Source organism: Macaca nemestrina, chromosome 1, assembly GCF_043159975.1.
Source record: "Macaca nemestrina isolate mMacNem1 chromosome 1, mMacNem.hap1, whole genome shotgun sequence".
Classification (NCBI taxonomy): Eukaryota; Metazoa; Chordata; class Mammalia; order Primates; family Cercopithecidae; genus Macaca; species Macaca nemestrina.
This window is the reverse complement of record NC_092125.1, coordinates 43,588,189-43,616,175: the sequence shown is the minus strand read 5'-3', so window position 1 is coordinate 43,616,175 and position 27,987 is coordinate 43,588,189. Positions and strand designations below refer to the sequence as shown.

Below are 27,987 nucleotides of genomic sequence, written 5' to 3'. Positions count from 1 at the left end.
TTAAAGGAGATGACTACATATATGATAGAGCAAATAAATCAGGATTTTTAAAAAATCACCATGAATATAAAAGGACAGAGACCTAGTTTAAACATTTATATAAGGAAACCTGGGGGACTTAGCTGATGATGGAACCAATATTCAATAATGTAATATGCCTGCCAAAGAAAGCTGAAATCAGCCTCCAGCATTAAAAGACGCTCCCCAGACATTGCTCCAGAGGAGGCCCCCAGGTTTCATCTGGCGACAAAGTCCAGTGCTATCAAATCTTTAACTAGTGTTACTCAGGTCTGGGGTATTGACAGGTTGCTGGAAGGCATTCTAACATCTGATGGGGTAACCGGACAAATGATATTCAAAATCAATTCCAATACTGAGACTCCTCAGTTCTCCTGAAATTTTTTTTAAAGGTCTAGGAATAAAAAAGATGCTTCCTGAGAACTAACTGCTCCTACCCAGTTTGGATAGAGAAAAAACTCCAATTTTCCTTTATGTCCATTTCACTGAAAATGAGTTTGTATTTTTACTGCAGCTGCTAGCAACTCTGAAAAAAATGAGATTTATAGTTTTCTCTAGGAATCCTGGCTGTAGGTCAAGGAACATTCTCCCAAGAAAACTGTTTTGATCTCCATCCTTACCATCACCTAAAAACTAACAAAATCAGATTTAGTACTTATTGTGGGGAACAGAACAATCTGTTGCTTGCCTAAGTAGCACATGTGGATTGAATCCAGGCATCATAGGTTAATGTATTCTTTCTCTTAAACGTAATTTGGCCACAGGAATCTGCCATATTTACCACGCAATGACTCATATATTTACCCTTAAGGATATTCCCATAGATGCACACTTTGAAGAGAAATTCAAGAAATTTCCCATTATAATCCATATCCACCCCACTCTAACCACCTGTATATTCCATTTTGAAAAAGCAATCCAACAGTCAAAATAGGCTTCAATATTCTTTGTCCTTTGGAGTTTACACAAAAGATCACAAAATCAACCACGTATTTGCTTCTGGATAGGGTACCAAAATGGATACCTAAAAAAGGGCCAAACATTCCCATTCCTGTCCTCCACCGTCTTGTCGCAGTCTCTATTCCTTGTTCTCTGGGGATATAGGACTGTTTGTCCCTCAGAGAATTCTTCACTCTAGCAGAAACTCTAATAGAAAACTCGAAGTGCAAAGTAAAGTTTTAATAGATGCTTCATTCGGGCCCAAAGAAGTTTCAACATAAAAATAAAAACAATCAAAACACTACCTATGAATGTACCTACAGTACACACGGTACCTTTCAATATCTTAAAAATATTTTGTTCTTGTTTCTCTCCAAAGTGTGCATGAGCTTAAATAAGCTTATCATACTTAGTACCAAGAAAATTTGCTGAGGAAAACCAGTGATTTTATTATTAACTTTGTCATTTGCTACTTGGTAATTTTTGGTGGGCCAATTACTCAAAGCGATTGGAGATAGGAATGAAGTAAAAACATTTAAGAAATAAATTCATTTTGTGGAGGATGAGATCAGCCCTAGACATACATCTGTCTTTAATTCTTTCCTACTTTGTAACATACAAAGAGAAATTATATAAATAAATATGTTAACTTGATTAGATCAATAAGGTTGTTTAAACAGATATTTAGAAGGAAAGTAGCAGAGCAATAAAGGAAACTGGGTTTGGCATTAAATACCTCCAGTTTTGAGATCAGCTTTGCTACTTGCTATTTTTGTGACCTGTGTAAGACATGTTACCTAATATCAAAAAGCTTATGATTCCTCATTTGTAAAAAGAAATAGTAATATTTATGTGGGTATAAATTGAGAAAATGATTTTAAAACACTTACAAAACCTTTTGCAAGGCACATATTCCAAAACTGTTGCTCATTTATGACATAAATATTTGGGAATTACTTCCCTTTAAAGAACTTTGGAGTACTAGAGCTAGTAGTAGCAATAGATAACATTTATTGAGCTTGTACTTTGGGCCACTGTTCTGCTTAAAAGTTTGTACATACTATGAGTTAGATGCCTTATCATACTTTCTTCCCTAAATTAAATACAAGCCAGTCCTCCTTTAAAGTGTGTGTGTGTGTGTATGTGTGTGTGTGTGTGTGTGTGTGTATGTGTGTGTGTGTATGTGTGTGTGTGTATGTGTGTATGTGTGTGTGTGTGTGTGTGTGTATGTGTGTGTGTATGTGTGTGTGTGTATGTGTGTGTGTATGTGTGTATGTGTGTGTGTGTATGTGTGTGTATGTGTGTGTATGTGTGTATGTGTGTGTGTGTGTGTATGTGTGTGTGTGTGTGTGTGTGTGTGTGTGTGTGTGTGTGGTATTTGTAAGAAACTGCATATCATGAAAACTTCAATGGAAATTAAAACTGCTTTTCTAAGTTGAATCATGTCTAACCATGTCCAAAAATGAAAATCAAACCTCTGATAGCTCTACATTATATCTATGTCCATGCTGACATATAATGCCTTTTCTTTCCTTTTTTGGTTCATTTTTAAAATTTATTTGCTTTCTTCATTTTTCTAGCCATATATGTTTGATTTTTAAAAATTCATATGGAAGAATTCTCTATCTAGAAATTAAAGTTACAGTTTTACACGATAGCATTTTTTAAATACTAGAAATTAAAGTATATATACCAAATTGGCATAGTAAATTATACTTCTAAAATCAGCATTATTTTGTTCTCCTCTTTTTAGCAGTCTTTGCCTTTCTGGCCAGGGTATTTCATATTCTCCTTAGGCAGTTAATTCTATCAACTGTTCTTTTATAGCAAAACATTCTTTTCCGCCTAACCTTAACCTTCCAAAGTTTAAACCTATTTATTCTTCTGGACCTCACCCTATCTTCTTCATAACTCTATCATGTTGCTATGTGACAATACTTTTCCAGATATTTTTAATCATATTCCTACTTTTTTAAAAAGCCTATTTTATTAAAAGACTTTACTAAGGAAACTTAAATTATGTGTGAAGCTTTCGATTTGGGTATCAACAATGTATACAAAAGTTGGCATTGTAATCTCATTATTGTAGAAATATATTGGTGTTTTGAGGGGTTGTGTGTATGTGTGTGTGTGTTTACACTTTGAATGTTTGACTAATGTACTTTTTGTTCTTTAAAACATTTGGATAAAAGGCTTGAAAGCATATCACTGCCAATACCATTTTCTAAAACTCAACAAGCTTTATAGTTTCTTATAAAGAATGTGTCCCGAAGCAAGTCTTTGCACTGCATATTTACAAGGATATTAATTTCCAAAGCTCTGTGTGATTTGAATACCATTTGTTGTCATTTGTCTTTCCTTCTTTTCCCCAGAGAGAAAGCACAGTTGTTTTCAAGTTACTTCTCTGTGTTCCAGATGAAATAGGATAAAGGAAAATGAAATTAATGGTATAAATTTAATAAATTAAGTGTAATAATTTTTTGCTGATTTTTTCCTGGAAAATTTTAGATTGCTTTTTCTCAAGTTAATTCCATATCTCTGGAAGAAAAATAGTCGAGCCTGCTGTAATGTGAATGGATGATTAATGCACTTCAAACTGAATTCACTTCTCTTGTTTTCAAAACCAATTTAAATATGAAAGGAATATTTTTAAAAGTCTTTTTTTAAAGTTCACGTTAGTTTAATAGGATAACAATACTTGTTGCTCTTGATATCAGTGATTTTGGGGGAGTTACTAAAAATGGTAGAAAGGGAATTAACTGAAGAAGGGTTTGAAAATCATACATAAAACAGAATTTTGTATCTCATACTAAAATTTTATGAAATTTGTGAGGTTTCTCAAACTGATTAATGAAATAATATTCTATAAGTAAACACTGAACAAAATATATGCTTTAGGGTAGTATTAAGTGATGACATATTTAACCTTTAAATTTTTTGTCACTGATTTAAGACCGAATAATTCACTAAAATCTTTGAAAGCAAAAACACTTCCATGGTATTCCCAATGCCTGTAACAATGCCTAATGTTGAATGAAGGGAAAAAGTAAATATTTGATTTTTTCCCTTGCTGGTTTTTCTAATTAAGCATGCTTTTGGATCCTATGAAAGTGCAAAAAAGGGGAAAAAAAGAAAAAAGAAAATCTCATAAGATACAACCTGTCCAGGGGAAACCTACAGAGAAATAGACCCCAGCTTTTATTGCATGGGAGAAAGAAAGAAAAACTATTTTTCTGAACAGAGGTAAAATTACATAATCTTACAGAGTGTCTGTATCATATTCAATTCCAGAGGGTGGAGGGAGACCTCTGGAGAGGCAGTCATGCAGTATGAGTCAGGAATCAGGATCCTTCACCCTGGAGTCAAACAGAGCAAGGAGGATCAGGGCACTCCCTATAGATCCTTCAGAACAAAAGAAGGGGAGAGGCAGATAATCAGGAAGCCTGTGCCAGGTCTCATTGACAATGTAGGTATTTTCATTCTGGCCAGATTTTCAAGAATATTGTCTAGTTGTATTCTCACAGAGGAAAAAAAATGAATACAGTAAATGCCTTTCTGACATTCTATCTGCTAGAAATCCCCATTACTTGGCCCTTCTGATTATCTATAATGTAATAAAAACTGATAGTTAGGTTTTTGGGGTATTTTCTGTACCATCAAGTGAAGTTTAAATAATATTTGATACAGTTTTACTGTTAAATGTACATTTTTAAAAGAAGCCACCTCAAATGGCACTCATTTATTCAACAGCTATTGAAAGTTTACTGCAGACACTGGTTTATCTTCCAGATGAAGCACAGGCTAATACGAGCTACAGGGCTTTTGTCATCAGGAACTCAGCACAATAAGGGTACATGAAAGCATTTAAACAACCAGAACAATGCAATTTCTAATTTCCAAGATCCATGAATATAATATAAATTTCTATGGAAATTTTTTTCAGAGAATTTGGACATCCAAAGTGGCAAAGAATTTTCTACATTGAGGGAGAGAAAAGTTAATAGTAAATAAGTAGCAAAATAATGACTGAAAAAATGCCATGGTATAAGAGAAAGGAAAAGGAAGACTGTTGGTGAAAAAAAGGTCAAAAAAAATTCAGTAAAAGAGAAAAATAGTCAAGAGATAATTATATAAATCTACTTACATATTCATCAAATATAATTCAATTTAGTATATAATTTACAAATGGAGACATGCACAAAATAGAATCACCCTTGAATACACATTTGGAATGCCAAACTTCCAGTTTTATACCCTATGCCTCAATTATGCTTATTACTATGTGCAAATCTGAATCAAGTCATTTATCCAACAGTGAATCCATGAAAGTATTATACTTCAAACTCTGATTTGGACTCTGTTAATCTGTATATTCTGGTATATTCATTCATTCATTCATTTATTAAAAAGTGAACAGGTTCTATATGCCAGTCCTATTACTGGGGTATTTAATAAGCTAAATTATACACAGTCCTTCAATGTGAACTCCCAACTGCTTTATGACAGAGAAAGGTAGTGAGAAATGACACAGCTGAGAAAATAGGGCAGGATTCTCTGAGGAAGTGGTATTATTCAAGACGAGACTTTGAATACAGGATTTTAAACTAGGTTAAGGGAGTGTGGAAATGAGGGCAGACTGAAGGACAGGAACTTTCTGTGCAAGAACAGCATGTGCAAAAATGCCCTGAGGAGATGGGTGGGGATACAGATATGGGGAGGCTCTATTCAAGGCCCCTGCAGCAGAGTACAGAGCCTGGGAGAAAGAGTGGCACCAGATGGGAACGAAAGGTAGGAAGGTCTCAGGTCACTCAGAACCCAGAAACATAGGAAGAATTTGATGAGGTGGGGGTAAAGAGTCAAGTAGACATGGTACAAGGCAGAAACTTTCAGAGCTGTATTCTGAGATCCCTTTGTCTGCAGAGTAGAGAAGCTAGGCCTGGAAAATAGAAGCAAGAATAAATGCAAGAAAATCCCTTAGAAGCTTTTTGCATTCATTTAGACTTAAGATATGGTAATTGGGACTCAGATGGTGTCAAAAGAAATGGAGAGGAGCCAATTGATTTAAAAGGTATTTAGAAAGTTACAAACAACACTTAATAACAGTTGGACCGACTATAAGGGGTAAAAGCGCAGGGTGTATTAATGAACTATCCAGATATTTGTCTGGGTAACCAGAATACTATAACATCACTCACAAAGGTAACAAAGAGGAGACAAAAGCCAAGGATTAAGCACTAAATTTAGGGTACTGGAAAAATAACATTCATGAATTTCATTTTAGAAGGCCATTGTGACATCCAAGAGACTGAAAAGAGGGTCTGTTCCTCAGGAAAGAGGTCAAGGCTAAAGCATATTTACATGGTAGGGATGACTTTACCTAAGGAGAGGATAGAAAATGAGGAAACAGAAAGGAGCCAGTTTCAAAACCTTGAGGAACACCAATATTCAATGGCCAAGTGGAAGGAAATGAAGTTTCCTAAGAAGTTGAGTAGGAAAAATGAGATTAAAAAATGAAACATGGATGAGGGAATGAAGTGTGTCAAGCAGAAGGGAGAGTCCAATGTTGTCAAACACTACAGAGATGTCTATCCATTATGATGAGGACTGGAACATTTCCATTGCATTTAGCAAAATGGATATCACTGGTCACTAACTAATGATACTTTGATGCAGTGGGAGGAATGGGAACTAGTTTGAAATAGATTGAAGAGTGACTGGCAGAGATGGGAGTAAGGAAATGATAGCAGTGAACATAGACAATGTGGTTGGCATTGAGGGAATTGAGAGAATAGAAATTATTGATAAGAGGACTTGAGAAAAATACAGAAACTTTTTGTTTTTTTATTTCGTTTTGCTTTTTATGGTTTTGTTTGTTGGGATTTGTGTGTATGTTTTTTGAGACTTGAACATATATATTTAAAAGTCAATGAAAACTCCTTTTTGGCTTTCTTTTGGAGACAGGGTCTCACTCTGTCACCCACACTGTCGTGCAACGGTATGATAATAGTTCATTGTAGCCTCAAACTTTGGGGCTCAAGTGATCCTTCACCCTCACCTTTTCAAGTAGCTGGGACTACAGGCATGCACCACCATGCCTGGCTGATTTTTTTGTTTGTTTGTTTTTTAGAGACACGGTCTCACTATGTGCCCAGGCTGGTCTCAAACTCCTGGCCTCAAATAATCCTCCTACCTTTGCCTCCCAAACCAGCACTGGGATTACAGGCATGAGCTACTGTGCCCAGCCTCAATGGGAACTCTTTAACAGTTGAAAGAAACAGTTTGATAGCGTTAAATCCCAAGAAAGTCAAGGAATTTAGATCAAGTGAATAAGGATAGGATAGGTGCTGGATGGAAATGGGTTATATGTTACATACGAGGAAGCAGAGGGCTTCCTTTGTTTGTGACTACGTGTGAAAACGAGGTCACTCTCTCAGAATAGATCATCTGCTGAAATAACCAGTAGTAAAAGGGTGGTGAGATAAAGGTTAAAGGAGAGTGAATAAGATTTGCAATTGTCATTGAGAAGAAAGGCAGATTTTATTGATCAAAGAAACATAGTAACATCATGGGAGTATTAAGAGTCCATTTGAGTTAGGTGGCTATGAATTCACCAGAGAATCAAAGCGTCATGTTGTGAAACTTCAACATTTCGCCATTTGTGGACAAGCATGAAGAATGCAGACAGTTGAGGTCATTCAGGAATGAGATTATGCCTTTTGAATAGAAAGGCAATGGACAAAGGAGAAAAAGCAGTGTTTTAAATGATTTAAAAAACTCTGAGCTAGATTAGAAGAAGTGAAAAAATAAGAAATCTGATGACCTGGGAGACAGTGCAGGGGTCAGTGGACTGCAGTGCTTGCTGAGGATAAGGGAATTGTTGTAGTGTAAAAAGTTGCACCAACCCGCTCAGTGCACAGGTAATTGTTGATAAAGATGTCTGAATTATCTGAGAGAGGAAACATGATAACAAGATCTAGGGGATGTTTGGATGTTTGTGGAAATAGATGACTAAGACAGAGTAAGGAAAAGGTCATCGAAGATAACTAGTAGCTCAAGGAACTGAAAAGGGACTATTCTGACTAGGTCATTCTCATAAATGTTGAAGTCACTCACAATAATGGCACCCCTGGAGAGAAAAGGCAGCCAATGAGGCAGGTACCAATATCAGAAATGAATGATGGAGAGTGGCCAAAAAGTCTGAAGATAACAGGGGCAGAGACCACAGAAGGTAGTATAGTGAAATAGCCTCAGAGAAGCACATTTTTTAAATGAATAAATTCAGCACCAAAAGGTGCATAGCAACTTTACCTCTAAGTTCTGTTTTCAGAATAACATTTAAACCAATGTGATCCATCTTCTCTAATAACCAAGTTATGTGTACAATCAAACATTTCATATGGCTGACTTACAGCAGCACAGAATATCAAAATTACCTTAGTTATGCCATTAATTTTGTGGGAAAATAATTATTAACTCTTCCTTATATTTCTAAGCAAAAAGACTTATCTAGAGCAGGGGTCAGCAAACTTTTTCCTTAAAGGGACCAGTCTGCCACAATTACTCAACTCTGCCGTGATAGTATAAACCAGCCATAGGGAGTAACTAACTGGTGATATTTCAAATCCCATCTGTCCTATTTCTGTATCTATTGTTCAATTCATTCTGGACTCAGGTGGAGGGCTGGGGGGTATGGCAATTATGGGGTCCCTTAAAAAGCCAACAATTATTTCTTTTAGATTTAAAAAATAAAGATAATCAGCTAAAGGCTGGTGATTTTCCATTCCACCAAGAGAACACTGAAAGCAAGCACTCACCTGAACATATAGTTCTCTGAGTTCATATTGAAATTTCTTGGGATCTGTGGTAATTGTCACTGGGCCAATTTCTGTGAAGATAAAAATGACATAGGTCAATAAATAGTAATCAATGGCATTAAAGACTTCATTGTGTTTATGGATGGCTTTTCACTGTGCACTACATGGTTACTTATTAATAAGAAATAGTAAAATACCAAATACTCTTTCTCAATGTGTAGCTACCAAGGAGTAACTTATAATTTACTGTAAAGTATGCATATCTAAAAGGGTAAATTTTTAACCATAGGAAATGCAAGGAGGAGTAAAATAGTCACAGGACAAAGAATCAGGAGAGCACAGTTCCAGTTCTTTCTTACTCTCACCAGTCAGTAAATATTTATTAAGCACCACTTTGTTGTTAGAATTTAGATGAATCACTTATTCATCCATAATTCAGTTTCCCCAACTTTAAAGTGAAAATTTGTTTGCAACCTTTCTGTAAGTCTTAACTCATTCAAAATAAAAAGTTTGGTGCTAAACAAAAAAAGAAAAAAGTGAACATTCACTGCCTATCCCATAGGTTTTTAAGAATTTGGAGATGTGGCCAGATGCGGTGGCTCACACCTGTAATCTCAGCACTTTGGGAGTTCAAGGCGGGCAGATCATCTGACGTCAGGAGTTCAAGACCAGCCTGACCAACATGGTGAAACCCCATCTCTACTAAAAAATATAAAAAAACTAGCCGGGCATGGTAGCACATGTCTATAGTCCCAGCTATTCGGGAGTGGAGGTTGCAGTGAGCCGAGTTCATGCCACTGCACTCCAGCCTGGGAGACAGTGAGACTCCGTCTCAAAAAAAAAAAAAGAAAGAAAGAAAGAAAAAGAATTTGGAGACATGTAGTTGCAAGGACATTAACAGTGCAGGAAATAGTCCCTATAACTTTTTTTCTCAAGGCTGGGGTGGCTGAACCTGGCTATCGCCATTCTCCTGAGCTGGCTTTGACCATAACTACCTTCAGGGTTGTGGCCATCCTCACAACTGCCCAGATGTACTACACAAAACTACTTCTTCCAACAGGAAAATGTGGGGCCACTGCCTTCCCTGGAGAGCCAAGACTTAGATCATAAGTCAGGTGAATAGAAGGATCCCAGATATCATAGGTTAACTTGGAAATCTGTATATACATCTATATTCGTATTTTTGGTTGGACCCAGCATGTCTAAAGTAAACAGTTCAATCACGAGCTTATTCTCTTTAAAAAATAAATCAATTCTTAACATAGATAAACTAAAAGTGGCCATTTATGGGTATCAATTACTTTCCCCAGAGAGAATCCATGTATTTAAGTAATGGTATTAAAATTCATCTGGGTACTATGAGCTTATATATATCATCTTAAATTCTCAGGGTGGATGAAAAGCTTCCTATCTTATATAATGAAGGTATAGACTCATTCGAAACTATAATGTGCAACTACAATGCAAAATTATAAAGATACTTAACATTTAGCTTTTACAAAATGTTTTCTAGCTTTAAAGGCATACTGCTCAAAAAAGAGCTTATAACTCCAAAGAACAATACTTAATTAGCCAAACCTTCCATAACAAGCTACATATGGTACAAAAACAGACTGTAGTATTTTAAAAGTAAATGAGACAAATTGGAAGGGAGGTACAATTTGTCTGCCATAACCCATGTAATTTTTCTTAGAAATAACAGGAAAAAATGCCTCAATCCTTCACTATAGATTAGACACTTTGCATTTTGCAAAAGGAGTGGAGAAGCAATTGGAGAAACTGTGAAAACGCAAACATCTGCATTCCATACAAAGCAAAATCATCATTAACCACGTCCCAAGTATATGGAAAATGGGAGAAGCCTACTCCCTCAAGACTAAACAAAGGCATACTTTGCAAAGGAATGCAAAACAGCAAAGAATATGCCAGGCAGTTACACCCTGACATATAAATTGTCAGTAGCATTGTCAAGCCAAGCTTCTATATTCCCACATTGCATAATACTGAAATAATCTAAGAATTTAAAATTCAAGAAGTAGAAAGAAATACAAAGAATACTAGAAAAAAACAATTATATAATAATAAAGAGTGTAAACATGCAAGGACATTCCCTATAGTAATAAAAAATATCTGTGAATATATGCCTGCTCTTCAAGAGTGGGGATCAAGGGATGCTATTAAAATAAGAGGACCAATTAGCCTTCATTTTAGTTAACCAGAGACTCTCAAATATCCACCTGTTTTCAACAAAGATAGGAAACCTTTCTTAAAGCTCATTATATTTTTGCAAACCATACTGGACAGCTGAGATAAATCTTTATCAGTTATGAAACATACTCAGGAGAGGTAACAGCTTGCTGAGCTGTCCTATCCCTCCAGCTGTAAGCATCCTTTCCAATTCATTTTAATTGAATGATATGACTATTTGGCAAAATCAGCCCTCCTCCCTTTCAGAACTTGCTTCCATTCCAGTCTTTCTTTTCACATAACAGAGCCCTGTGCCAGCTGTGTCATTAGCAATTTCCTCTTTTCTTCCTTTTCACTCATGCTGGTTTCATCCCCTGCCAAGCCTTTGATGACATTCAGCAGGTACAACTTTGTCCTCTCTTCCTGCCTGAACATGGTCCTTCAGGGCTTATAGAATTAAACGGGAACTCTCAAAGGTAATCCAGGCCCTCACTACAAACTTCAAACTTTGAAGCTATTGCACTTGCTTACCATTTCCATCACTGTCCCCTTTGTCTTTCTCCTGCCCATGTACCTGTCAAGTCTATAAGGCCTGACTTAAACCTTATCTTTTTTAATATTTTGCCTTTTCTCTAATTTGCTTTACGGTCGTCCTGATAACATTGTTATAACAGGAAGTGGAAACAATAGAGTTGTATATTTAACAAAATGCAGAGATCATTTCTACGTTACTCCTTTTATTTTATCTAGTTGTTTACAAAGAAAACTCACGCATAAAAAAGAAAATAACCATCAATCTCAAATATAAATATAGATCTAGAAAGGGCATTAAAGATTGTTTGGTTCAAGCCCCTTACCCCACAGACAAGAAAACTTGAGGTCCAGAGACAATAAAATTGAAAAACTTTGGTAGTGAAGAAAGAGGTGAAGATATCTGATAACATATTTTATGTTGAGTGACCTATGCAGCTTGCTAACTTTCCCTGTTTTCCAACATCTCCATTCTGTGAATTATATCAAGACTAACATCCTTCTCCTTTCCTCTGGACTATGGGCAGGATGAGCTTCTTTGGAGTCCAGAATTTTAATATGATACACACAGTACCCAGCATTCTTTGTTGTCACATGCCTATATTTTTTTAAAGTTATTTGTTGTTGTTGTTGTTGTTGTTGTTGTTTTAAGACAGGGTCTTGCTCTGTCACCCAGGCTGGAGTGCAGTGGCACTGTCATAGCTTACTGCAGCCTTGCCCTCCCAAGGATCAAGTGATCCTCCTGCTTCAGCCTCCCAAGTAGCTGGGACCACAGGTATGAGCTACCATGCCCAGCCAATTTTTTTATTTTTTGTTGAGACAGGGTCTCATTATGTTGCCCAGGCTGGAGTGCAATGGCATGATCACAGCTCACTGCAGCCTTGACCTCCCAAAGCTCAAGCAATCCTCCTGCCTCAGCCTCCCAAGTAGCTGCGACCACAGGTATGAGTCACCATGCCTGGCTCATTTTTTCATATTTTTTGGAGACAAGGTCTCACTATATTGCCCAGGCTGGCTGGGTGAATACTTTTTAATAGACTGAATATCCCTCTTGCCTTGTAAATACTATAATCAACCACACTAAGCAACTTCGCTAGAAAATTGCCTCTCAAATCTATTTAACAAAAAGACGTTGAACACCTACTGTTTGCAGTTGCCACTGGTGACAAAGATGAATGAACATGAACCCTGTCCTCAAAGTCTCACCAGTCTAGTGAGATTAAAATGTAGATATGTAATTATAGTATGACGTAGTAAGGGCAGAAATAAAAGTGTGGAAAAGGTAGTGTAAAAGCACTAATTGATAGAGACTTTTTTTTCCAGAAAGAACCAACGGAGATTTAAAAAAGGATGTGAAAGTTCTGGATTTCAAATTAGTTAAAACAAAAGTTATTTATTCACACTGATTTCTTTTTAAGTTCTATATATCAAGTTCACAAGGTATTCACATCTTGTATCAAATAAGTTATTACATATCACTATCTATATTTGCAATAACTTGTATAATTCACAATACTCTATAACACATGCTGACCCACTTTAAGTCTTATAACAACCTCATAGAGTAGGTAGGATATAAGTATATAGACAATAGAAGCTTAAGTGATTAGCCAAAGTGGCCCAGCCTCTTTAAGGGCTACCACTATACCAAGTGCCAGCGACATGATAGCCAGCATCTACCATATGATACTATTGATTGCCTGATTGCTTTATTCATACCTCACTTGACTGTCAACACCTTGAGGGGATTAACTGCCTCAGTATACATTCAGATTTCCAGTAAGTGCTTGAATATAGGAGGAAGGAGGAGAATGACAATAAAAAGAATAAAGATTAAACCTAGGCCTTCAGATTCTTTATTTCTTGCTTTATCACTACATCATGGAGCCTCAATGCTATAGCTAAAGACCATGCTAAAGATCAGTGAGGACACTGATTAATCAACTGAAAAAATTTCAATTTCCTATGTAACCAGAATGGTTTATTCTTTAGTTTAATCAAGTAAAGATGATACAGAAAACTGATACAATTTTTCATATATAACTTATTTTTTAAAAAACAGTAAGGCAACATGTATTATACAAAAATAAACAATTTTTTTGTGCTTCAGAGACCATTTTTTATTTTAAAAAAAATAATGTCTGAAACTCTAAGGAAGTCTTTTCTCTTTTCAGTAATTTTATTATTTCCCATTTCCTAGGGATTTATCAGATGGGTTGGATTTATTTCCAGCATCTCAGCTATTGTTCTCTTAATCTGAGTTGCTGGGTTGTACTTAAGAAAATAATGGAAAGAAATTCACAATGTAATATTTTCTTTCACTGCTTCATTTGGCAAGATCAATATCCAGCCTCTCACTTCCTTTTTCCTTTCCACTAACAGACTTCTGCTACTTGTAGTTTTTCTTTACTCAAAGCGGTTCCTTGATAATGAGAGGAATATTTACTGCTGCCTTCTGGGGTCTAAACACTGCCTAGATATAATTTAATAGCCATTTTCCCAATTTTTTTGTTTTTTTTAAAAATATATTGTTCTTAACTTTATATTGATATACATGAATAAATATATGAAAAGCTAAAACAAGAACCCCCTGAGCTGCATTATGAACTAATCAATATTTTCAAGGCATTATAGAAGAAGCTAAGAAATATATAAATCAGATTATCTGCCACAATTGAAATACAGTTGAAAACTTTAAAAACAGCAAGCTAAGTTAAAAGAAAGCTAAACCAGCATCTGAGAAGAGCCAAGTAGTACAGATACAAGAAGACAGTAAATTTTCTGTGTCCAAAGAGGATAGTGAAATCCATGAGTTGTAGGAAAATACACCATGAAGGCATCCAGGAAGAGACAGGGTATGAGTTGGAATATGAAGCGAACACCAAATTAATAGAGGGTGACAAAAGAACAAAGAAATCCTAGGCATGGGGAAGTGGCCTCCTTAAAATGCCATTCATGAGCTGAAAGTCAACATGTCCCTCCCAATTTCTAAAAATTCTACTCTTAGTCACTTAATGTAAGACAAATCGATTATAATGTCCTTTATGTGCAAAGATGTTAGTATAAATATACATATTCAAAGCATTGGGGATGTTTTCTGAATTAAAAAAATAATAAATTATGTTTTCTGCTTTAGGATACTGCAAAAAATCAGATTATTATATCTACTCTTACTGTTTTCAATTTATCTACAATACATGCGTTCCATATTTCTCCATCCTTACTCAATTATAATGTTGCTGTCCAGCACCATTTTTAAATGATCTTCATCTAATCGACAAACACAGACAATAAAATGACGTATTTTGTGTATTTTATAAAATCAGTGAATTCATGCACAGCATATTATCTAATATGGCTTAAATAGCATTCTGTTCCACTTCCAAAGGGATTATCCACTTAACAATAAGAGGCATGATAGCCTTAAATATATGCATTGAACAAAATTGCACATAGTATATGTATAATGCATGGATCATTTCGCTTTACGGACTGCTGAATGAGATGTAGAAAAAATTGTTAACATAAATTCAGCAATGTTACACAGATGTTTAGAACAAGAAGCAAAGAAGAACTCCTTAATAATGAACACAGGGCTTTGAGGTATATAGAGTAGGATGTTATTGCTTAGATGACTTTGGCCAGAGCAGCAGAAAGCTCTCTTGCAAAAAAACAGTCATGGGATTTTTATGGCCAACAAAGTTCAGACTCTCAGTTTTACATGTAATCCTAAATGTAAGATGACATTTTTAACATTAAAATACACCTATGCACTGATAAGGCATAATCAGAGATACAAGAGAACATATATTTTAAGTCATGCTATTTAACAAGATTTCATTAACAAGCTTTCCAATGTTATCAAGCTTTCCAACATTTCCAATGTTTTATACGCTGAAAGCAAACAAAAAGAAAATAAATACCATCTTCAAGAATATTTTTGAATTGAAATAATTCTTATTGGGATATGTGCTTTAAATTTTAAGAATACTGTAATTCATTTCAAAGTTTTAATTGCTCTTAGACAATTCCTTAACATTAATATTCTTCCAAATAAATCTAGTCATTAGTTAGGGATAAAGAAAATAAAAAATTATGAAGGGAGAGGTAAAATGTTGATGAAGAAGAAAAAAGTCTGTTTGCAAGTCCTTAGAAAGGAATCATTAATATTGTTGAAATTTCCAAATGTTGGGAGAATAGACCTAACTTCAGCTTTGGTTGTTTCCACAACCACCAAACAAATGTATGCAGCACTTTGACTGTGTTTTCAGAGAAAACAAAACCATATTTATGAAGCAAACATTTTATTCACAAAAATAGGGGAATCAGAGACATTGCTAAAAGTATGATAGATGTCTGGGTGTATATAATATGTGTATTCCCTAAATACTTGCTTCAATTCATTCAACAAACAGGCAGTATACACACTTAGCAGAGTTCAAATTGCCAGAAGAAAGTATAAGCAAACAAATACTCTTAAAGAAAGGAGTCTCGATTATAAAAGTCAGAAATATCTGGGTGTGTCTTACAAATTTAAGAACCAGCTGCATGGATTTATGACAAGGTCCTGCTTTCAACGGGGCTTCACCTTGGGGTCTAATGCTTTGCAGTCACTGTAGGGAATTTTTTTTTTCTTTTGGATTTGTGTTTTGTAAGTGAAGTTTAATGGGATGATTGACCTTGGCTCACGGATGGTCCCACCTCCCACCACCACAAGATTCTCTGCTACCTGCTCTCCCACTTCTAGATGCCCAGGCCCTACTCAGTAGCCCCATCTCTGTTCCTACAGGCTGTCACCTTCTTTTTTTTTTTTTTTTTTTTTTTTCTTTGAGACTGAGTCTCGCTCTGCCGCCCAGGCTGGAGTGCAGTGGCCGGATCTCAGCTCACTGCAAGCTCCGCCTCCCGGGTTCACGCCATTCTCCTGCCTCAGCCTCCCGAGTAGCTGGGACTACAGGCGTCCGCCACCTCGCCCGGCTAGTTTTTTGTATTTTTTTTAGTAGAGACGGGGTTTCACCGCGTTAGCCAGGATGGTCTCGATCTCCTGACCTCGTGATCCACCCGTCTCGGCCTCCCAAAGTGCTGGGATTACAGGCTTGAGCCACCGCGCCGGGCCCAGGCTGTCACCTTCTGCCCCAATAGGAACCTGTATATGGGAACAGAAAAGACTGGGGGGTATAATGCCCAGCACCATCTTTGAGTGGGGCATGGAGGTGGCAAACCCCTCTCCAGGCTGGCAGCACCATAACACACTAGTAGAAGCCAGAGGGCAAGTCTCAGTGGGGCAAGCTTTTCATTCACTTCCAATCCAGCTACCAAGCACACCTCAGCGCTGAGGCTTAAAGATCCCTGGGGGTCGCCTGTCTGTCAAGAGTTGGGGTGGCTGGCCCATGGAAAGAGGGGATGTCTGCTTCAAATGGATCTGTAAAGAGCACAGAGCCTAGGGCTTGTGCTGGTGGGAAGGGGAAACTGGCAACCCAGGCTGCCTAGAGGTGAAGCACAGCCTATCTCGTGAGGAAGAACCTTCTGGTGCCCACATGGGTCTGCATTTGCCTAAGAAGTATCCAGATGCCCAGGGACCTCCCTCTCAGGCTCCAAGCCTAGAGGATCTTCTCTTCTAGGTGCCAGCTCTCTGAAGTCTGGCTTAACTTACTAGCAAGAGTTTTACTATCCTTCATTGTGTGCAATGCTAGTTTTAAAATGCAAATAACAGAGCATTTGACTGGTATGTAGATTCACTCAAATTATATAATTCCTGTTTCCTGGCTGATCCCAGATGGTGCCTACAGCTGGCCAGGAAAGACAAATACAAACCAGATTAAGAATACTGAAAGAGGAACCATTTACCGTATTATCCTAACAATAGTATGTTGTTCCAATTTATCATGACATTGGGTTAAATAGTACTCTCTACTGAAAAATCTGTTGTTTTTTTTTTAACGAAGAGAGAAAAACCATGTTTATATAAAAGAATATATATCAGATCTATATAAAAATAACATTCTACCTTTCAAAGCAATATAAGAGATCACAAAGGAAAATACTGACAGATATAAATATAGCAAAAAAAATTAAAATCTGAAATATATAAAACCAGATTCAGCAGCATTTTTATAAACAATTAAAATAGATTAAAACCTATGATATCTGAAGAGATTATTCAACTTCATAAGAAAAAAATAAAATACCAAACACTACATGAAAGGAAAATTCTTAAAAAAGCAAAAAAACAACAGGAGCAAGGTCACATTTAGTCATAGTGAAAGAGATGCAAACTTCAGCAAATTTAAAGAAAGAAAACTTTTTTGAAAGATTATTAATCAAACTAGTGTCATGATAAACCTGGAATATTTGTAGTGTTGGTAAGATTGTGAATGGTTACAACATCTGTGAAATTTACTACAGTTACATCTATTACAAGCCTTCAAAGTATTTTGTGATACACATATGTTCATTACAGCACTATTCACAATTGCCGAGACATGAAATCAACCTAAATGCCCATCAACAGTAGACTGAATAAAGAAAATGTGAGAGATACACACACACACACACACACACACACACACACACCATGGAACATACACCATAGAATACCATGCAGTCATTAAAAAAGGACAAGATCATGTCTTTTATAGCAACATGGATGGAGCTAGAGGCCATTATCCTAAGCAAACTAACAAAGAAACAGAAACCAAGTACTAAATGCTCTCACTTACAAGTGGGAGCTAAACACTGAATACATATGGACACCAAGAAGGTAAGAATAGACACCAGGTCTACTTGAAGGCGGAGGGTGGGAAGAGGGTGAGGACTGAAAAACTACCTATTGGGTACTATGCTTATCACCTGGGTGGTGAAATAATCTGTACACCCACTACATGCCATTTACCTAAAAACAAACCTTCACATGTACCCCTGAACCTAAAATAAAGGTCTAAATAAAAGTATCTTATGATAAAGTCATTTCGCTCTTTGTTATAATTCACTGGAAATAAAATGACACGGACATTTTCAGAATATCAATAAAGTCAAAATGGAGAAATGATTAAAAACATAATTCTCTAAATAATATTAGGCATCAATTAAATTATTGTTCAATGGAGAAAAATAAGCCAATGTTTATTATATAATAAATAAAAAGACAAAACACAGAATTGTATATATACTTTAATTGCAATTATTTGCAAAGACACATGTACATAAGGACAAGTGCTGAAAGGTAACACCAGAGTAAAAATTAATGTTTGAAACTAATAGAATGAGTATTTTTTATTTTTCTAAATTTTCAACTTATTGTACTGTTACATAATCTAAGAAAAAAAAGGAATTTCACCTGATCACATACAAGCTTGATGTGTTCATGAATTTTGGCTGTGTGGTTATTAATTTGTTTAAAATGGTCACTGGAAAAAAAGTACAGAAGTATTTCTGAGCATTAGGCAAGATAACAAGGAAAGCATTAATTTAAGACATTATTTGTTAATATTGTGAGATGAAATATTTTAAGTATTTCGAGTCTAATCAAAACAGTCATTGTCTGGATATGGTATTCTTTTTCAATCCTCTCACTTCAAGCTTTCATCTCTTTCAAGTACACAAGTCTTGGCAATGTCATCTTCCTACTGTTAGCCTTTATTGAATATACAAGAATTCCTTTTCATTGAATGAAATGAAACACTGTTCAGACTTCTAACACTGAACTCCACCACAGCCAAATTTTGGTTCTTTTTTTCTGTGTATTATTTATATTTTCTCTATATACTGTTGCAATTATACATACAAATATCTGTCTTGCTTTTTTCTCTTCATAGAATAAATATTTAAAATATGAAATATCCAATATAATTGTAAATACTGAAAATAATACTGCATCATCAGTGTAAATGCCCATTTTACATTTAAATACTTCTAGTATGAACAAGTTCAGAGTCTCCACTTTAGTTGGTAACTAAAAGCATCTTAGATTTAGAAATTATCCTAGTCTCTTTAAGGTCAATGAACTTAATTATTTTGTTCCAGTTTGAATCTTCTCCAAAGGCATTTCAGCCTAAGACAGAACACATACATTATGCTTACACATAATAGGAAAGCATCCACATTTGAGCCATCCCACTCCCTCCCCTTACAAGTCACCAATGCACTGAGGCAGTTGCAGAGAGAGGCAAGTGTCTCCACACAAATACCAATGAGCTGTGGCACATATCCAAAACTTTCTAAAAACTATAGAAGAGAAACAAGAGCATTCTGTGGCATTATCTGGTATCACTGTGATCAGTGCGCCCATACCAACCGATATCACACACAGGGTTTCAATACCTCTGGCTCCCAATTCCCATGCTTCTCCTCTTCACTCTGAAGCACATTCTTGTTAACTGATTATATCAATTCTTCTCTTTAAAACCTGAACTCTAAAAGGCAGAGATTGTTTCTTTGTTGTATGATCTGTACTCAAACCAAAATGCAATAATTGACCTGTGTTTTACAGACATCCATTCATAACAACTAGCAGACACTGAAAAGGAGATGAAAATACTACTGTCAAGTTATGTTATCTGTCATTGTTCCCAAAGTAATCTAGAAAAATGCCCATCTCTACATTTTTGTTTATATTTTTTTCTATATAAGAGGCTGTTTTCCCCATTTACTTATCACATCTTACTTCAAGATTCAACTTGGGTCTCAATTTGTTTTGGAAAGCCTCCTGAATGTCTCACTCTTCTGAATTAGAGCTAACTCAACTAATTTCTCTTAAGGATATGTCTTAGCTGCCTGTTCAGTATTTATCAAATGTGGTAAGCATCCTCTAAAATGGCCTCCAATTATCCCCATGTCCTGGTATGCATACCCTTGTGTAATCCTCTCCTCTTGGCTATAGGCTGGACCTAGTGCCCTGCTTCTAAAAAAAGGATAGGGCAAAGATGATGAGATGTCACTATCAAGATTAAATTATAAAGAGAACTTAGTTTCTGTCTTGCATGCCCTGTCTTGCTCTCTGATGAAAATCAGTCATGTGAACCAGCCATGTGAGCTACCCTGTTACCCTACGGAGACCCATATAACAAGAAACAGAGGGCAGCCGATATGTACCTGAGGCCCTCAGTCCAACAGCTCAAGAGGAACTCAATCCTGCCAACAACCATATGAGTAACTTGGAAGTGGATCCTTTTTCAGTCAAGTTTTGCAAGGATCACAAGGTCTAATCAGTATCTTAATTATAGACTTGTAAGAGACTCTGAGCCAGAGGACCCAGCTCAGTAGTGCTAGGGCTCCTGGCCCATAAAAACTGGCAAATAATAAATGTTTATTGCATTAAATAGCACTAAGTTTTGGAATATTTTTTATGCAACAGTAGATAGCTATATTCACTTATGCATTCTCCCAAACTAGATTATAAACTGCTCCGATGATAGCAACTGTGACATTTTGAATCTCCAGCACTTAGACAGTGACCCTCACTGTTTAATGACAGTAAAGCTATAGAAAGAGACAATTTTGAACAATATACACAAATCACTACTTTAAAATAGTCACTACAGCAATTTATAGATGAGATAAAGTGCAGTCTCTGTGTTAAAAAATCTGTAGTTTAATTTGCAAAACAGAAAATATAAATACGTTTATGTATATGTGTGTATAATAAGAAATACACAGATAAATAAATATTCAAATTTAGAAGAGGCTAACATTGAAGCAATAATTAAGAAAATGAAAAATGTGATGTATGAAGAAATTGGAAAACAGTATGGCTGTCAGGAAAAAAATTAAGAAAAAGAAAATACTAAGTACTATAAAATCCCTTAAAATATATATAATTATGGTACTTAATCCTAAAAAGTATGAGAGAAATAACAGACATTAATAGAACATTTGAAGTCATTCATATATTATCTCAAATGCTGCCTATGAATCTCATCATGGTATTTAGTCATAAAAATGAAAGAGAGATGAAAGAATGAAGAAAATTCAAAGCAATTGAAATTGAGTTCAAAACTCTGAAGAAGTTATTAATGAAGACTCTGCCAAAAAATCAACTAAAAAAATTTAAGATCTTTACTGGCAAACACACTACTTCTGATACGTTTTAATTCAACAAATAATTTTTAAGTCCCTGCTAACTAATCATGAACTGTACTTGAAGTTGACTACTTAAAGCCTAATTAGACAGTTCACATTGTATACAGCCCAGTTACTTGGTGAATTTATATGATGCCTTCTTAATTATGTAAATGTCTGCCCATCTACACAGTTTAGTATAAAAAAGCTGAATATGTTTGATAAAAGTGATAAGGAACACTATTTAGAAGGTATTTTTCTGGTGGTGGAAGAGAACAACCTGGAATAGAATCAAACATTACCAGATGCTTCATATTTGATAGCACTGTGCTTGGCACAACTGCAGAAGAAAAAGATATAATCCTTTTCTCCAATAAATTCACAATCTTGGAGAGAAAACGAAGAATAAAACAAGGAAAGAGACAAAATAACAAGTTGAAATAAATGCTACTATAGAAATAAGCAGGCTACTGAGACAGAAATAATGAGAAGAGGGGGTGCTTACTATAACAATGGAAGATATCTATTGTATTTCTCTCATATAAAATGAATGTCTACAGTCTGTGTCCACTTGTACTGGGTTGTTGGGTATTTTGTGCCAATTTGTAGATGCTCTTTATATATCAAGTAAATTGGGTTTTGTCTGTGATAAAGTTGCAAAAAATTTCCTCCAGTTTGATGTTTCTTATAGCAATTTTGGCCATGTGGAAATAGCTTTCTTTTAGGTAGTAAGTAAAATTTATTAACCTATTTCTTGTGGTTTCCTGATTCTTATCACAGTTGAGAAAGCTTTCTTCCCTCTAAAGTTGCACAGAATTCTCTCATGATGTCTTCAAGTATATTTATGGTTTATGATGTACATTTACATTTATGATGCATTTGGAATTTATCCTAGTTTAAGGTATAAGGTATGGAACCTCTTTTTTTCCAGACGGCTACCCAGTTGGCTCCTCATTACTTATGGAAAAACTCATTTCTTCCATTGACATTACAAACCACTATGATTCACATATGTATTCTATATACTAATCCACTACTCTTTCCCTTCATACTTAGAACCAAATTGTCTTAATAACTGAGGCTTAGTAATATGTTTTAATATCTAGTAAAACTAGTCCCACATCATTACTCCCCTTTTGCTAAATTTTTCTGGCCATTCATGCTTATTATTTTTCCATATCAACTTTATCTTTTTGTTGTTGTTGTTGTTGTTGTTTTGAGACGGAGTCTCACTCTGTCGCCCAGGCTGAAGTGCAGTAGTGTGATCTCGGCTTACTGCAGCCTCTGCCTCGTGGGTTCAAGCAATTCTCCCACATCAGCTCCCCGAGTAACTGGGATTACAAGCATGTGCCACCACGCCCAGCTAATTTTTGTATTTTAGTAGAGACCAAAATTTTTAGTAGAGACAAAATTCACCGTGTTGGCCAGGCTGGTCTTGAACTCCTGACCTCAAGAGATCCACCTGCCTCCACCTCCCAAAGTGCTGGGATTACAGGCGTGAGCCACCACGCCCAGCCCATATCAACTTTAGATCAGCCTGTCTATATCCAAAAATATCCTGTCTGTACTTTTGCAGATGTCACATTAAATTTATACAATCAATTAGGAGAAACTGACAAGATGTTGAGGCTTTCTATAGTGTATTATTCCAATTATTGTAATATTTTGGGAGGAATCTTAGAAGGGTTTTTATTTAAGATTTTATTTTTATTTATTTATTTATTTATTTATTTATTTATTTATTTATTTATTTTTTGAGACGGAGTCTCGCTCAGTCGCCCAGGCTGGAATGCAGTGGCCAGATCTCAGCTCACTGCAAGCTCCGCCTCCCGGGTTCACGCCATTCTCCTGCCTCAGCCTCCCGAGTAGCTGGGACTACAGGCGTGTGTTTGCACATTTCTTGGTAAATTTATGGCTAGTTACTTTATCTTTCTTGTAGATGTTTTGAATTGGGGTATTTCTTCCATTATATGTTCTGAATGGTTGTATTTTTGTATATATAAAAGCTATTGACTTTTTAATATTTTTTTCATTCACCACTGTACAGAGTTGTTTACTGTTTCTAAGACTTCTCAGCTTTTCAGGTACACAATCATAGATGTTCTAAATGTTTTTCTACTTTTATATCTCTAATTTCTTTCTTTTATCTAATTGCATTGGCTAGTACTCCTGAACAATGTTTAATGTAGTGAGAATGGAGTTACTGTTTTGTTCCTAAAATTATCAGGTGCTTCTAGTGTTTCCCCACTAAGGATAATACTGGATTTGAGATTGAAACAGATACATTTTATCAGGTTATGAAAATATATATCTATTCCCTGTTGAGTTAATAGGTTTGGGGTTTTTCTTTAAATTAAATCAGGCCTTAACACTAATCTTGTTAAATGCCTTATATATACATTAATATAATCATGTGCTCTTCCCTTAGATATAATGTTAATAATTTCCTTTGACTGACCTATCATCATGCCCCTGAAATAACACCTTTGATCAGAATGTTTATTCTTTTAACATGTGCTAAATTCTGTTTGGCAACATTTTACTTAGAATTTTTGCAATTATTTGCATGAACATGAAAATAAAAGATCTAAAGTTTTCTTTGAAGTGAAATTTTTATTAAATTTTAATGTCAATATCATGCTCACATCATTTACCACCTCCCTGAAAGAGTTTAAACATTATTAACATTATCAAGTTTTTGAAGTTTTGGTACAATTCCCTAATAAAACCATCAGGGCTTTGTGCTTTTGATGATAGTGGGGGCATAGATTTATGTTTTGTTTTTTTCAGTCAATATAGCCACTATTTTTTTTTCTTTTGAGTTGGAGTCTTGCTCTGTCATCCATTCATGCTTATTATTTTTCCATCCAGCTCTGTCACCCAGGCTGGAGTGTAGTGGCATGATCTCAGTTCACTGCAACCTCCACCTCCTTAGCTCAACAGATCCTCCCACCTCAGCCTCCCCAGTAGCTCAGACTACAGGCATGCACCACCACGCCTGGCCAATTTTTGTATTTTTTTGTAGAGACAGGGTATGCCATGTGGCCCAGTGTAGTCTCGAACTCCTGGGCTCAAGCGATCTGCCCAGGCTCCCAAAGTGCTGGGGTTACACAAAACAGCATGGTAGTGGTACCAAAACAGACATATAGACCAATGGAGCAGAACAGAGATAACACCACACACATCTACAACCATCTGCTCTTTGGCAAGTCTGACAAAAATAAGCAATGTGGAAAGGATCTCCTATCCAGTAAATGGTGCTGGGAAAACCAGCTAGCCATATGCAGAAAACTGAAATTGAACTCCTTCCTTACACCTTATACAAAAATTAACTCAAGATGGATTAAAGACTTCAAGGTAAAACCCAAAACCATAAAAAACCCTAGAAGAAAACCTAGGTAAAACCATTCAGGACATAGGCACAGGCAAAGGCTTCATGACAAAAATGACAAAAGCAATTGCAACTAAAGCCAAAATTGACAAATGGAATCTAATTAAACTAAAGGGCTTCTGCAAAGCAAAAGAAACTATCATCAGAGTGAGCAGGTAATCTACAGAATGAGAGAAAATTTTTGCAATCTACCCATCTGACAAAGGTCTAATATCCAGGATTTACAAGGAACTTAAACATATTTACAAGAAAAAAAAAACTCTATAAAAAAGTGGGCAAAGGATATGAATAGACATTTCTCAAAAGACATTTATGCAGCCAAAAAATACATGAAAAAAAAGCTCAACATGACTAATTATCAGCTAAATGCAAATCAAAACCGCAACGAGATACCATCTTACACCAGTCAGAATGGTGATTACTAAAAAGTCAGGAAACAATAGATTCTGGCAAGGCTGTGGAGAAATAGGAACGCTTTTACACTGTTGGTGGGAGTGTTCAACAATTGTGGAAGACAGTATGGTGATTCCTCAAGGATCTAGAACCAGAAATACCATTTGCCCCAGCAATCCCATTACTGAGTAGATACCCAAAGGATTATAAATCATTCTACTATACATATGCACATATATGTTTATTGCAGCACTATTTACAATAGCAAATACATGGAATTAACCCAAATGCCCATCAATGACAGACTGGATAAAGAAAATGTGGCACATATACACCATGGAATACTATGCAGCCATAAAAAGGAATGAGATCATATCCTTTGCAGGCACATGGATGAAGGTGCAAGCCATCGTCCTTAGCAAACTAACACAGGAACAGAAAACCAAACACCACATATTCTCATTCATAAGTGGGAGCTGAATATTGAGAACGAATGGACACAGCGGGGGGAACAACACACACCACGGTCTGTTGGGGGGATGGGGGGTGAGGGGAGGGAACTTAGAGGACAGACAGGTCAATAGGTGCAGTAAACCACCATGGCACACGTATACCATGGAACAAGCCTGTACATTCTGTACATGTATCCCTTTTTTTTTTTTTTTAGAAAAAAAAATTTTTTCTAAAAAATTTTTTTAGAAAAAAAAAAAAAAACACGCAACAAAGTACTGGGGTTACAGGTGTGAGCCACCATGCCCAGCCTTCAATTGTATTTTCTGTATGCTTTGGAAATTTTAGAAAATTTTCTCTCCAAAGAAATTTAACCATTTTATTCAATTTTTTCAAATTGTTCACCTTTAGTAAACAAAATCTTTTATGACTAAATTTCCAGCATTTCAAGATAGTCTCCCTATCATCCTTTTTTACATGATGTATTTGTGCCCTGTACATTTTATTTTATTAACTAATAGTTTAGTTTCCCAAAGTAGAAGTACTTCTTTTATCTCTAAACTAATTCATTTATTTCTGCTTTATTATTTCATTTTGCTTTGCATAGGTTGATTCTATTGTTTTCTTCTAACTTCCTAATACACTACTCAGAGTACTAAGTGTATACTTTTCTTCTGAGAGTTTTATCTACAACCCATAGATTCTGATATGTTGTGTTTATATTACCTTTGTTTTCTAAATTTTACAAATTTTAGGTTGGGTTTCCTGTTTGACATGAGTTTTAGAGAGATTTTTAAATTTGATGAAGTTTTAAAAAAATTCACCTCCCTTGTTATTAATTTCTAGTTTTATTTCATTGTGATGAGTGCACTTTTCCTTGTGGTACTATATGTGATTGGCTCTTGTTAACACTCCATGGCTACTTGAAAAGAAGTATTGTGTTTTCAGGAAACAATGTTTCATATACCAGTTAGATGTGTATTTATTACATTAACCAGGTCTTCTATAGATGTAGATATTTTTGTCTTCTTGATCTGTCATCAACTATGGAAGAAAATTCAAGTCTCTTACTCTAATCTGTTTCTATATCTTCTGTTATTGTTTTGTTCTATGAATGTTGATGTTATGCTGTTAGTATACAGATACATTTCACTGCTGTATTTTCACTGTGAATGTCTCAATCTTTATAAAATGCTATTTTTGTTTTGTTTAACATCAAGACCATGACCTTCACTTACTTTTAATTTGCATTTAAAATACATGTATTTATGATACTTCCACTTTCTTTCCCTGTTTTCTCCATTTTTAGAAGGCTTATTACTTTTATTGTCAGTATGATTTGCATTACAGTCTGTTCTGTTACCCTAATCCCCATATTTATGTTACTCTCAAACAATTGCATAAATCCAATGCTCATGGTTAGTATTTTTGTTGTAGATTTTTTAGACACCTCTTGTTTGATTTTTCTTCTAAAAATTTCCTGATATCTCATGCAAACAATATTCCCTAAGTTGTGCATGTTCAAAATTGTTTGCTATTGCCTCTGTATTTGAACAACATTTTTGCTGGTTATAAAATTCTTGAGTCACATTCAACACGTAGATTTTGTTCCATTATCTTGTAGCATTCAATGTGTTCTAAAGTAGTTCAAGATCACATTAATCTATTTCTTCTACAAGAGACATCCTTCTTGGCCACCCAAGGGAGTCTTTCATTATCTCTGAATTTTACTTGGATATGTTTTTAGGTTTATGGCTCTGGGGCAATTTCCATTGGATTTAGTATGGTTTTTCAACATGTAAATTTAAGTCTTCCTCAACTTATGGAAATTATCTTAATTTATATCTTTAAATATTTATTTTGTGACATAATTTTCATTTTTATTTGTGACTCCAAAAATGTGCATGCTTGATTTCCTTTGCCTGTCTTCTATAGCTACCTATCATTTTCTTTCTAATCTTTTAAAACTCTTGTTAAATTTCTCTTTCATTTTGCTCACTTTCCTCATATCCATCCTCTCTCAAGGTCTTTGCTATATTTCAGCAGTGGTATTCTTTCTTGTGCTCCTGTCAACTTTTCCTTGATTTCTGTGGTGGTTTTATTTTTTCTGTCCATTTCTTTGAGACCACTCTTCACCTACCATCTCTTCTCTGAGTTCTTTTATTTTTTATTTGCATTCATCCTTCATAAACACACTTACTTCTTTAAAGT

General features: G+C 35.6%; 1 protein-coding gene across 9 annotated transcripts in view; it reads right to left on the bottom strand.

Annotated features, from left to right (window-relative positions):
* LOC105484596 (hemicentin 1) overlaps positions 1 to 27,987 on the bottom strand; it is a 514,524-nt gene that overhangs the window by 339,560 nt on the left and 146,977 nt on the right. For all 9 annotated transcript variants that reach the window (XM_024793708.2, XM_024793713.2, XM_024793709.2 and 6 more), the window contains one exon: positions 8,772 to 8,842. In XM_024793708.2, coding sequence (XP_024649476.2) covers positions 8,772 to 8,842 — 71 coding nt within the window. The remainder of the gene's footprint in view (positions 1 to 8,771; positions 8,843 to 27,987) is intronic.